Source organism: Gymnoscopelus braueri (genome assembly GCF_963280865.1).
Source record: "Gymnoscopelus braueri genome assembly, chromosome: 2".
Taxonomy (NCBI): domain Eukaryota; kingdom Metazoa; phylum Chordata; class Actinopteri; order Myctophiformes; family Myctophidae; genus Gymnoscopelus; species Gymnoscopelus braueri.
In genome coordinates, this window is record NC_137604.1 from 37,668,396 (window position 1) to 37,680,437 (window position 12,042).

A 12,042-nucleotide genomic window follows, 5' to 3' on the forward strand; every position below is an offset into this window, starting at 1 on the left:
ATACTTTTGTATTGCATTGTGAGCTTGTAGATCTGCTATTTTCACTACTTTTAAATAAACTTTTTTTTTTGTTTAAACTTTTAAAAATCGTTTGAATTAATATATATATATTTTTTAAATGTAGGAAACGGAAAAAATAAGATATTTACTCGCAACCCATACAAATTGGTCCACGACCCACTGTTTGGGAAACATCTCTCTAAAGTGAGGCAGTGTGTGCTGTATTTTTATAAGCTCAACTTATACTTCATCATACAATGGTGTCATTTGCCCAAAGGAACAGATTTTCAAGCTAATAAGTTATAACGTGTTGCATCAACACTGTTGTACTACAATGTATGAATTAGGCTTTAGTGGGTTGACTCTATGGATACAGGTCCAGTGAGCACCTAAACTTTGTGGGCACCTCAATGTTAAATTGGCAGTTTTTTCCTAAATGTAAAAAGATATATGTATGCTTTGGATAATATATTTTAGCCTGCTTGTTGCTGTGTGACATTTTCTATTCTTGTGCTCAAATGTATTTGGCCCCTTATTTGTAAATTAAAATAAATGTAGATATAAAATAAAATCCAATATAAAATATAAAATAAATACATATATAAAAAAATGGTGCCCAGTGTTCTCAGCGACCCACTGTTCTGATTACCGACTCTACAAAGTGGCAGCTTGTGTTGTTGTTCTGTCTGATCTCCTCAGTACTGAATCAGACAGCACTCTGCCTCTGCATGTGACAGAGTAGAGAAAGCTGATGTCTGCCATACAGTAACAATAGGCAAGATACTGTGTATGTCTCACCTCAGTTGCAAGGCTATCCATCCATATACTGTCCTCAAAAGGCAAAGAGCAGTAACTGCTGAGCAAATTGTATAAGTTGATCAATTGTCCCATCAATGGTGTTGCTAGTTTACTTTAGTTATAAGCATTTGCCTTGTACTAACTAACTTTCACGCTAACTTTTATAATATAACATAATTTCTTCAATCCATGTTATTTCTACAAAGTTGTGAACGCCATGCAACTTCATTTTTGGAACAAAACTTCCCGCCAGTAAGAAAGAGTAATAGTGAAGGCTGCCTTTCAAGACTTCGCAGCCCTAATCCTGCATTAACACAGTAAAATCATCAGTGTTCATTTAACTCAGAGAGAGAACCAAATGGATAATGTAACATTTGACAGGATTTTACTGTGCAGTCACTATAGGTTAGATGGTTCTGTTCTGGACTCAGTGTCTGGGCCTGGGTCAGGCTTATGGTTAGAGGGAGGGGTGTGTAAGAGACGGTTGTTATCAGAGCTCTGACAGATGTGTGTGCCGTTTAGTTTCCTGTTGACTGGTGAGCAAACGGAAGAACACATTCACACATAAAGTACACAGTACTCACACATGTACAGAATGTATACTCACATAATGTATGAAATGTTTGACATGCACACGCTAATTTATAACTCAACTGTAATAGATCAACACACACACACACACACACACACACACACACACACACACACACACACACACACGTGAACATGAAAAGGCAAACAAATGTACAAAAAACTCATACATATGTGGACATTCTTGCCTCCATGAGTGTGCACATTATAACCATAAATGTACACACAAAGGCATAAACACACACATGCACCCTCCGAACACACACACACACACACACACACACACACACACACACACACACACACGCACACACACACGCACGCACGCACGCACGCACGCACGCACGCACGCACGCACGCACGCACGTATACGCATCCTCCTCCCCTTCCTTGTGCCCCAAAGCCAGGCAGTCTGGACATGAGAGATATCATACAGAGTGAGAGAGACACACACACAGAGAAAGAGAGACAGAGAGAGGGAACAGAGTATTTTGTATTTTATTAGACTGATATGGCATGGTCTCATCCTGGGTAACAAAATGGCCATGTCAGATCAACTAGATACCGATGCAGGTAAGCCACTCTTTCTGTCCTTTCTCTCTGTTTGTCTCTGTCTCTCTTTCTTTATCTCCATCTCTTTCTGTCTTATACCTGCTTCTGCACCAGAGCCAGAATTGTGTGACCCTGAGGTTCGAACAGCAAGTGAAACAGAAAATGGATGATTGTTGTTCTTACAGCTGTAAGGCTTACCTTTACAGCTACCCAGAGAGAGACTTCTAAAGTTTTACCATAAAACTCTCTTTCTTACTAAAACTTTGACAAAAGGTGACTGAACTAAGTTGTACTTTTGGGTTTAACTGTGAGCTTAGTGAAAACGGCACACAGTGCACTTTATGGAGTTTATTCAGAGGCTGTGTGCTGCTGCATTAATCAGTTATAATACAGAGATTTAAGGCTTTAGGTGTGAATGTGGAACTGCACATGTTGGGATAATGTGGCTAGGTGGAAAGTGTTGAAGCAAGGCTGTGTACGTACGTGCGTGCGTGTTTATCTGTGTGTGCGTGTGCGTGTGCGTGTGTGCGCGCGCGCGCGCGCGTGCGTGCGTGTGTGTGTGTGTGTGTGTGTGTGTGTGTGTGTGTGTGTGTGTGTGTGTGTGTGTGTGTGTGTGTGTGTGTGTGTGTGTGTGTGTGTGTGTGTGAGTTTGTGTGCCTTTATGCATGTGTGTGCTACTTACTGGTTGGGGTGCTGGTTGAAGATAAGGGCCAGTCCATGCCTGAGAGGGAAGTGTGTGTGTGTGTGTGTGTGTGTGTGTGTGTGTGTGTGTGTGTGTGTGTGTGTGTGTGTGTGTGTAAGCCCCTCTAGGCTTATCCTGACACCTCCCCACATCTCACCCCCAATACACACACGTGCACGCGTACGCTGGGGATTAACCCATGTCATGTACTGTTTCAATGGGTGAGCTTTGGACACACACACACACACGCACACGCACGCACACGCACGCACACGCACATGCACACTGTCTCATACACAGACACACAAACAAGCCAACAAAATCACACAAACATGTACACACATAAAGTACACACATGCACACACTCCTTAGGATTAACCTCTGTATGTCCATTTCCACGGTGACTCTTAGCCTCTATCCACTTGTGACACCATTGACTGCTCGTGTTGCCATGGCTACGAGTGCCAGTGAATGTAAGATAGTCAAATCCACAGAACTCGCCGTCTACACACACACACACACACACACACACACACACACACACACACACACAGACACACACACAGACATTTTTTTATTACTGTACTTATGAGGACATCAATATCTGAGGACGCCAATTTCATGATTGCTGTTTCTTTTTTAACCTTAAGCCTAAAGCCAAAAATAGCCGATCTAAGAGCTCACAATGCTTCTATTTTCGATGTTCCAAGAATCCACACCTAAGTATAAATAACTCATAACTTTAACCCCAACCCCTAAACCTAACCTCTAAATGTCTAATCCTTGCCCCAACTCCAACCTGAATCTTTTAATAATTGTAAGCGTATAATTTCCCATATCTTTTGTAGACATAAAACATGTCTCTTGTGTGAGCACCAGGAAAATGGTCCTCACAACCATGTCTATTTATCAAATTCTTCTATACTCGTGGGGACATTTGGCCCGCACATGTATAGTAATACAAGTACACACACACCCACACCCACCCACACACACACACACACACACACACACACACACACACACACACACACACACACACACACACACACACACACACACACACACACACACACACACACACACACACACACACACACACACACACACACAATAAGAGCTCTCTGACTACACACCTGACCTCTGGCTGCTAGACACACAAAGACACCACAGAGAAGAACATTACCGAGATTCTTAAAGCTCACAAGGTGTAGAGCGTTACCATGGTTACATGTACAGTAGTAGTAGTATCTCTCTATAGGTACCTTATGGCTGCAGGTGTCACTGTGTCTGCATCTGCATGAAAGCACTCTGTGATGACATACAGTAGTATATCGTACAGTATATCGTCGCTGTCTGGTGGAAAACCTTGTATGTCCAAACTGTTTCTTTTCAGGGAATTGAAAAAAAAAGAACCTGTTTCCAATGATTCCAATAGTTATTATTTAGTCACAAGCTCTTAAAACTTTTCATTGGTTGAATATTTATAAAACCCACACATGCTAAACCACTTTGACTTTAAAAACATTTCATAAACAGCTGATCTACAAGCTCACAACGCGTTGCAGTGCGACATGTTGTGAGCTTGTCGATCAGCTGTTTTCGCTACTTTTACTCTACACTGTTATATGACAAAGTATTAATAAAACAAGTTGAAATATGGAGATATGAGGTTTCTGCCCGAAAGCGACGATATGTTTTTTGTTTTTCAGTTAGATTTTCACAATTCAGTTCAGTTCAGTAAACGTTTAAGTGTCATCTGAGTTGAACCAGATCTCCCGTCACGACCCAGATCACAGTGCTGCGATAGGGTTGTGTCCTCATGGGGAATAAAAACAAAGTTCTCAGACCCCCTATGCCTAGTGTGTGTTTTAGAGCACGAGTCCAATTTAAATATTGGAAGATGTGTTTCTATTCTACGTGGAACCGTACATTTAAATTCATGAAAGTGTGTTTTAATTGAATAGTGTATTAAATTATGTGAAATATCATAAAACGGATGCCCAGAAAAGAACACAAAAACACTGCATGTAATACACTGTAATAATATCTCCTAACCATAATTTGGAAGGTGAAATGATCCATCTCAGCTGTTAGATTTACAAGAACCACACACACGCACGCACGCACGCACGCACGCACGCACGCACGCACACACGCACACACGCACACACACACACACACACACACACACACACACACACACACACACACACACACCCCGTTGACCTAAAAGTGACTCTTGCTCTTTTTTTTATATCCCAGCTTGGGCCATATGGGTGGCTTCTCTCTGGATGCTATCTGAATATCTGATTAAGATTAGGAGATTAGAACAGATTTAGACATCTATGGGACTCTTCTCTGGCTTAGTGCTGCCTTCCTCTGTGTGTGTGTGTGTGCGTGCGTGAGAGAGAGAAAGAGAGAGAGAGAGAGAGAGAGAGAGAGAGAGAGAGAAATATAAAGAAGCTGCAGAGTGATTGAGAAAGAATGGAATTTGCTAAACTCCCAAAAAGCACGCAATTCTATAATCTTTGTTTGAAATATTTCATTGGATTATTTCCCTCTCTGAGCTGAAATGCTGTGCGTGTGTCATCCCTCGCATTGCTCTGGCAGACTGGCTGTCATTGCCATGCATGTCTCAATTCAGTTTGTTTGCCATTTAAATGATGCGAGCTAATTGGATCTGCATTGAACCCATAATTGCAGTCATCATTGCCGTCCACTTAAGTCATTCCCCTGTACTTCTAGTCAGCTGCATTAGGTCAATTCTCATCCGTGTCAGTTAGAGCGAAGAAGAGGCTATAGTATGGGATGCAATGCATGCAGGGGAAAACTGCTTAGCAAACAACCTTTTCTGTGCACTTGTGTGTATGTGTGCACTGAAGTGTGGGGGAGGGTGGGAGACAGGGGAGAGAGGAGCAGTGGTGGAAAGTAACTAAGTACATTTACTCAAGTACTGGTACGGTATGTTTTCTTTACTGGAGTATTTCAAATTTTCAGTACTTTTACCTCTACTCCACTACATCTCAGTGGAAACTATTGCACTTTTTACTCCACTACAATTATTTAGACTTTTAGTTACTAGTTACTTTGTAGATTTGGATTATTATTACAAAACATACATGAACCACTTCAGCTATTTAAACTTTGGCTATTTGAAAATAGCCGATCTACAAGCTCACAACGCGAGCTTGTAGATCTGCTATTTAAAAAATAATAATGATACATTTGAAAACTTGTGAAATGGGACATTCTGCATAATGAGTACTTTTACTTGTGGTACTTTAAGTACAATTTGATGCCAATACTTTTGTACTTTTACACATTGTTGTATATTTTGAATTCCAGACTTTCACTTGTAACAAATACATTGCAGTATCGATACTTTTACTTAAGTAAAAAAAAAAAAAGAGTACTTTTACCACCACTGGAGAGGAGAGGGCGCCCCTTCCAGCGACAGAGAGGAAGACAGGAGCAAAATGCATTGCGGAGGGAGGGGAGGAGGAGAGGAGAGGGAGAGGAGGGCCTACAGCTATTGTTCATGTCCTCTAGTGAACAAAGGGCTCATCGGGGTCCGTATGTAAACCCACAGCGGGCTGCAGTGAGTCTACTGACACAACAAGGCCTCCTCATGCGGGACAAAAACACAATAATAATCTCCGGGTTCTCCTATTCTTTTACCCCGCTCTCCTCCTCCACCGTGGAGACTAGTGGGAAGATCTTTTTAATTCCACTTCGGCGTGTAGTGGGACGTATTGGGGCTGTGCGTCTCGACCAGCCAACCACCGCACAGTGGGCCTGACCACCGCTTTCTACGCAAGGAGCGTACACACACACTACACACTCACTTACACACACACACCGTCTATCATCACGGATCTGTAAACATCAATCTTCTGATTGGGCTTCTTCTTTAAAGCAGGTAAAGGGACGGGTTTTCTCCACCGAAGGCGCCGGTTGATTCCCCCACGACTTTCGATAGGCATCACATGTGTGTTTGTTTACGATCCGTGGGTCCGTGTGGGTGTTATTTCAACCGCTTTTAGCTCTTTAAACACAGCTTTAAAACGCCAGGATGTTAGCAACACAGCTAACACTGGGGCTAACTACATACCAGTGGGGGGCTATTGGGGATTGATGCTAACGTTAGCTTCTTCGGCTAGCCGCTGTGGGCATCGGAGGGAGGCCCACAGGGCAAATGTACAGTCAGCGTTTTACAGGTTGTTGGTGTTATTGTTGATTGATCGCGTGTGTTTGTCTTCCGATGACAGTCGCGCCGTGATCGACGTTACCTCTGTGTTTCTCCATCATCACCACAGCCCCATCACCTGTTCTGTAGCTGCGTTAGCATGTAGCTAAGGGGGGGTTAGCATCATAAACTTGCTAGCCATTGTAATTGCTATTGTGAGATATTGCTGTAGTGTTGTGGTGTGTCCTCCTCATACGAGATTGCTTCGGCGTAACATATCGTCTTAACAATGCATACATCATAATAATAACACAATAATCACAGCTCTCTTGAAATGTGGATGGTTGAGTGTTAGTGTGGTTGTCCCATTGGATGAGGGGGATCCTCATAATCATGGTGGTGTAAACTGTAAATCTGTTTGGTACTAGTACAGGTCAGGACAGGTTGTTGGTCTGACTGAGACTAGAGCTGAAGAGTTTGAGGCTGGTTTGGGGGGGTCCATGGGTCCATTAGGCTCAGTGCTTCTGTGATAGATCAAAATAGATAAACACAGATATAGATGGAGAGAGATACACAAGTAGTTTATATTTACTACCTGATGATGTAAAAACATTATGAAATATGTGTGACTTTTTGGTTTGGTGCTTTTGCATGAGCAACTACTTGTATAGATGAATCCATATCTTTGGAACATTTGAAGGATTTAAGCATATGTAGATTAAGATTTAAGTGACCCATTAGGCCTCTGCTTTAGGCTTGGTGTTGTGTGTGTGTGTGTGTGTGTGATGGACAGATAGGTTGTTTCAGGACATTTGCCAGGGTTGAGGAATTTTGAAAAGGGATCTCAAGTAGATTCACGGCTTCCCGTATGTGTTTGTTGTTGAGAGTATGTATGTGTAAGTGCGTGTGTATTATTCCTAATAGAGGAAGTGGGGTCTAGCTGATGTGATTGTGACGGCCTGTCATTAACCACCAGCAGGGAGCAAAGAGGAGCTAATGGAGCTCTCAACAACTAATGGACACCATCACCATTGATTGTTTATTTATTTATCTGCTCCCCTCCTTCCGCTTATTTCCCTTTGCTGATGATGCAGCCATTATTGCTTATGGCTCCCCCAGTAAACAACTTTGTTTTTATCCTAAGTAAAGGGTACAGTATGCTTAAAATGAATGGCTCCACAGTGGCGCGGCCTTGCCGCTTGTTTGCTCGAACAAACTTTGTTTGTGTCTTTGCCCCATACTCTATAATTATGTAATGATCACATTAGCATAAAATAAGCAGACGGATGCTTTTATATCAAAGCGTGTTTTTGAATGTGTGGCTCTGTTGGCAAACAGATCCCTACACAGGCAGAGTTGGTACCACATTCAAATTGTGGAGCCAACTAAGTCTTGAAGAACCCATAACTTTGGCAGAAAAAGAGTCAAGATTATGGCATGGAACGATAATATTTACTATTAGGTCTGAACCTAGGACTTAAATGAACACTATTGACACAGTTTCTCTGAATACTACAACTACTACTTTAATCACAATATATTTAGTTGCCCCTCTATTGGGTCATCCTGCCATCCTGTCAACTCCATGCACATATTTTTGGCAAAGCTCATTATAGACAAGAAGCACTTGATCTAACATAACACTACATTAACACGTTGCAAATTTTAATGCTCATTATTGTTGAAACCAATGTCCTGATAATATATGGCACCTTTCTGAATCCATTAGTTTAGCAGATGCTATAGTAATTTTATTCCTCTCCAATTCATCTATATAAGCAATGTCTTTGACTCAATAAGTGTGACGGGATTGTTTTTCCTTGATAGATAGATGGATAGCTTTATTGTCATTCAACATGACATGACATGCATAATTGAACTAAATTCCGTTCCACTGGCTTACTATAATCTAAAACTACTCCTAGTGCTAAAATACTGCAATACTAAAATTACCACTAATTAAATCACAGTCAGTTCATAATGAGACAGAAATATTGCACAGCAAGGAGTCCTCAGCAGCATACAGGAGAAATAGCTTATTTTGAAGTGACTGTTAAGAGGGGGGGTTGTGATTGTCTTATGAGATCAAGCTTTGTGTGAATGTGTGTCCACGCAGTACTCTCTCACACACACACACACACACACACACACACACACACACACACACACACACACACACACACACACACACACACACACACACACACACACACACACACACACACACACACACACACACACACACGTGTGCATGTGTCTGAAGTTGAGTGAGTTATAACCCTTTTCACCCCACCCATGTCCCTTTGATGGAGAGATTTATGGTTATATTGTTTGTGGCTGGTTGACTGGCTGGATGTGTGTGAGCGTGTGCATGCCATGATGGGCACGTGTCTGTCCGTGCTTGGCCATGTAACTTTTGTATCTGTCTGGCCTTCTTAGCATGTCTCTATACTGAGTGTAACCAACCAAAAATGCGTTTATAATAGATACTCTCTATAGAATTTGTTTATATTTACCTTCTGTCATTCAGTAGAATAAAGAGAGGCCATAGACTTCATCACTTTGCTGTAATGTCCCTAATTAAGTCACCACTCCTCTATTCATTATGCTACCATATCTCACCTGCAACTGTTTAAAAGAAGAATATGTGTTTATTTCAAAATTGGATTGTAATTAACATACAGAAAGATTGTAACCAAAAGAACTGTGACTTTCTGTATCCTGTCTGTCTGTGACACACATAGCACAGACACACACACACGTGTCATGTCAGTGAGGTGTTTAATATGCAGAGACGAGACAGAGAAGGGACATTAATGAGGCGGGGCATCGCCAGGGCGACGGTAGAGGTCGTGACCTCATGGCCGCCACGCCTGGATGGCCTTTATGATAGAGCTGGCCAATTAGAGAAGAGCAGGGGGCGGACTGGCTGTGTTGTGTCTGTCTATGTAGTGGGCCTGTGTGTGTGTGTGTGTGTGTGTGTGTGTGTGTGTTTTGTATGTGGAAAAAAAAAACAGTTTTGGGGCTTTTGGTATTCAGAACATAGAGCGTGAGCAATGTGAGAGTGAAGCTGTGTTTCTGTTTAGCAGCAGAACCATGTTAAAAAGGAGAACCCCCTCTATGTTCTCTTGTTTTTCTCCACCTTCATGCGACTAGGCCAGACTACCGCTGCTGCTGACCAGTCACTGGGAGCAGCCAGCTGAAACTGGGCCACACTGGCCGGCTGCTAGGACCACATATGATACAAGGAAAAATTGCAGAACAGCAGGGCTACATTTACACAAGTGACCGTCGTGTATCGGGAACACTACATGTTCAATCCCAGCTCTATGCAAAGCCCCCTCTTTACATGACAAACAGCAGTGACCGCAGGATGACCCAGGGGTTACGGTTAGGGTTCCTTTCATTGAAAGGTCACAGGTTCGATGCTCAGTGCTCACACTAGTAAGTATGGCCAACAGTCCTGTTGTGTTCTGTTAGTGCCCTTGTGCAAGATACTAGATTCAAGACAAGGGTTTTATTTGTCACTCACTCATACAGGTACAGCTCATACAGCTTCATATAGAAGCAGCAAAATGTTGTTGTGTCATTTTCCGCAAGAATAATAACACTGGATGTAAGAAAAATAAGGTAAAATATAAGATACAATATAGATATTGTGTTGAAATAATAAATCACAAAATAAAAATACCTAAAAGTTGACTGATCACGCAAGAATCAAGTTTGGCAAGCAAGACTAATGTGTGATAAAGTGTAAATTGGGTTTACAGCTTTGATGTGTCTTTAAGTGTCTTTTTGTCTCCCCGTCTTTTTGTAAGCATACTCAGACAGGTTGCTAGCAATTTACAATTTAGGTGTTTAGCGGATGCTTATCCAGAGCAACTTGTAAGTGTGAGATCGCGATAAGCTGAGTAAGCATGAACTCTAGTCAATAAACAAGGTAAATAGTCATATAAGTAGAGTTGGGTAGAAAGCAGAACAGATGCAAATGATTGAGTAACAAGGTGGAACTCAAATTGGAGAGATGCAGTCTTCACTGTGAGGAGAGTAAACCTTTTTATACGTCAGCCTACCGTAATTCTTACTTCATCGTACGACCGCGTTGCTCGTTGAAGATGAACTTTTTACCGCGAGTGACAATTGTACGTCATGGCTATAAATTCAAGTATGATTTGTTGCTTGTTCTCTGCTTATGTACAGCTTTTTTTATTCATTGGCGTTTAAATTTTTTCTGCCTTGTTTATTCTTGTACACTTATACTGCTTTTGAATACCCAAAGCTCTATATCGTTTTCTATTTGTGCCAATTCCACCCGAGCGATGAACTACAACTTGGTCCCTGCTGCTGCTAAGTTAAAAGTCCCATTTGTTGGTCTGGGCTGGGGATGGTATAGATGGCTCTATAGATAAACACATGTCTACTCTGATACACATGGAGTCACTCACCACCAGCTGCTTCGTTTCACCTGACAGGAGTTTTCACCGGGAGAGCGTAATGTGTGCAGAGAGGAATATGTTATTATCCTCCCAGTTCTGCTCCCTGCTGAACGGGCACTCCGACCAACCTGTAGGAGGCGCTAGTGCAGCAACAAAGAACACAAACCCCTGCCGGCTTCCCCACCCGCGAACACAGCCAATTGTGTGTGTGTGTGACGGAGCACCCGGCCAAGCCGGAGGCACTGTGGAGGAATTGAACCGTAGCGGGCGGGTACTTCACCCCCTGTACCACCCAGGCGCCTATTGAAATGAGAATGTATTATTATTACAATGAATTGCTGGGAACTTGGGCACATGGCAGGTGCCGTCATTACTCTGAATGTTGAGTCTGTCCTTCCCTGTCCTCCACACTTTAAAGTGTATTATACAGATGCCCTTGTTACAAGAGCCTCTGGATAGGGAGTGTCAGCAGGGGTACCGCTAATGTAAATGTAAAGTGTGATATGGTAATGAGGTGAATATTGAACCTGTCCTCTCTCTCTCACTCCTCCAGGCTGTTCGTCCAAGTCGTTCAAGCTGTACTCCCCCAAGGAGCCCCCCAACGGTAGCGCTTTCCCCCCCTTCCACCCGGGCACCATGCTGGACAGAGACGTGGGGTGAGTTTCAAACTCTTGTTTGTCGCTGTGGCTGTGATAGAGTTGATGTGTGTGTGTGTGTGTGTGTGTGTGTGTGTGTGTGTGTGTGTGTGTGTGTGTACAACAGTGAATTTGGTGTATGTGCCTGAGTCATACGTA

The 12,042-nt window shown here is 42.5% G+C and overlaps 1 protein-coding gene across 6 annotated transcripts in view; it reads left to right on the top strand.

Moving 5' to 3' along the window:
• The window catches only part of ldb1b (LIM-domain binding 1b), a 40,038-nt gene that overhangs the window by 15,457 nt on the left and 12,539 nt on the right, over positions 1–12,042 (top strand). For 2 of the 6 annotated variants that reach the window (XM_080419164.1, XM_080419166.1), the window contains exons 1-2: positions 1,837–1,962; positions 11,802–11,904. In XM_080419164.1, coding sequence (XP_080275290.1) covers positions 1,929–1,962; positions 11,802–11,904 — 137 coding nt within the window. In that variant the 5' untranslated portion in view covers positions 1,837–1,928. Of the gene's footprint in view, positions 1–1,836; positions 1,963–6,125; positions 6,546–11,801; positions 11,905–12,042 lie in introns of those variants that run through there. The other 4 variants (XM_080419168.1, XM_080419169.1, XM_080419165.1 and 1 more) reach the window with 2 other exon arrangements.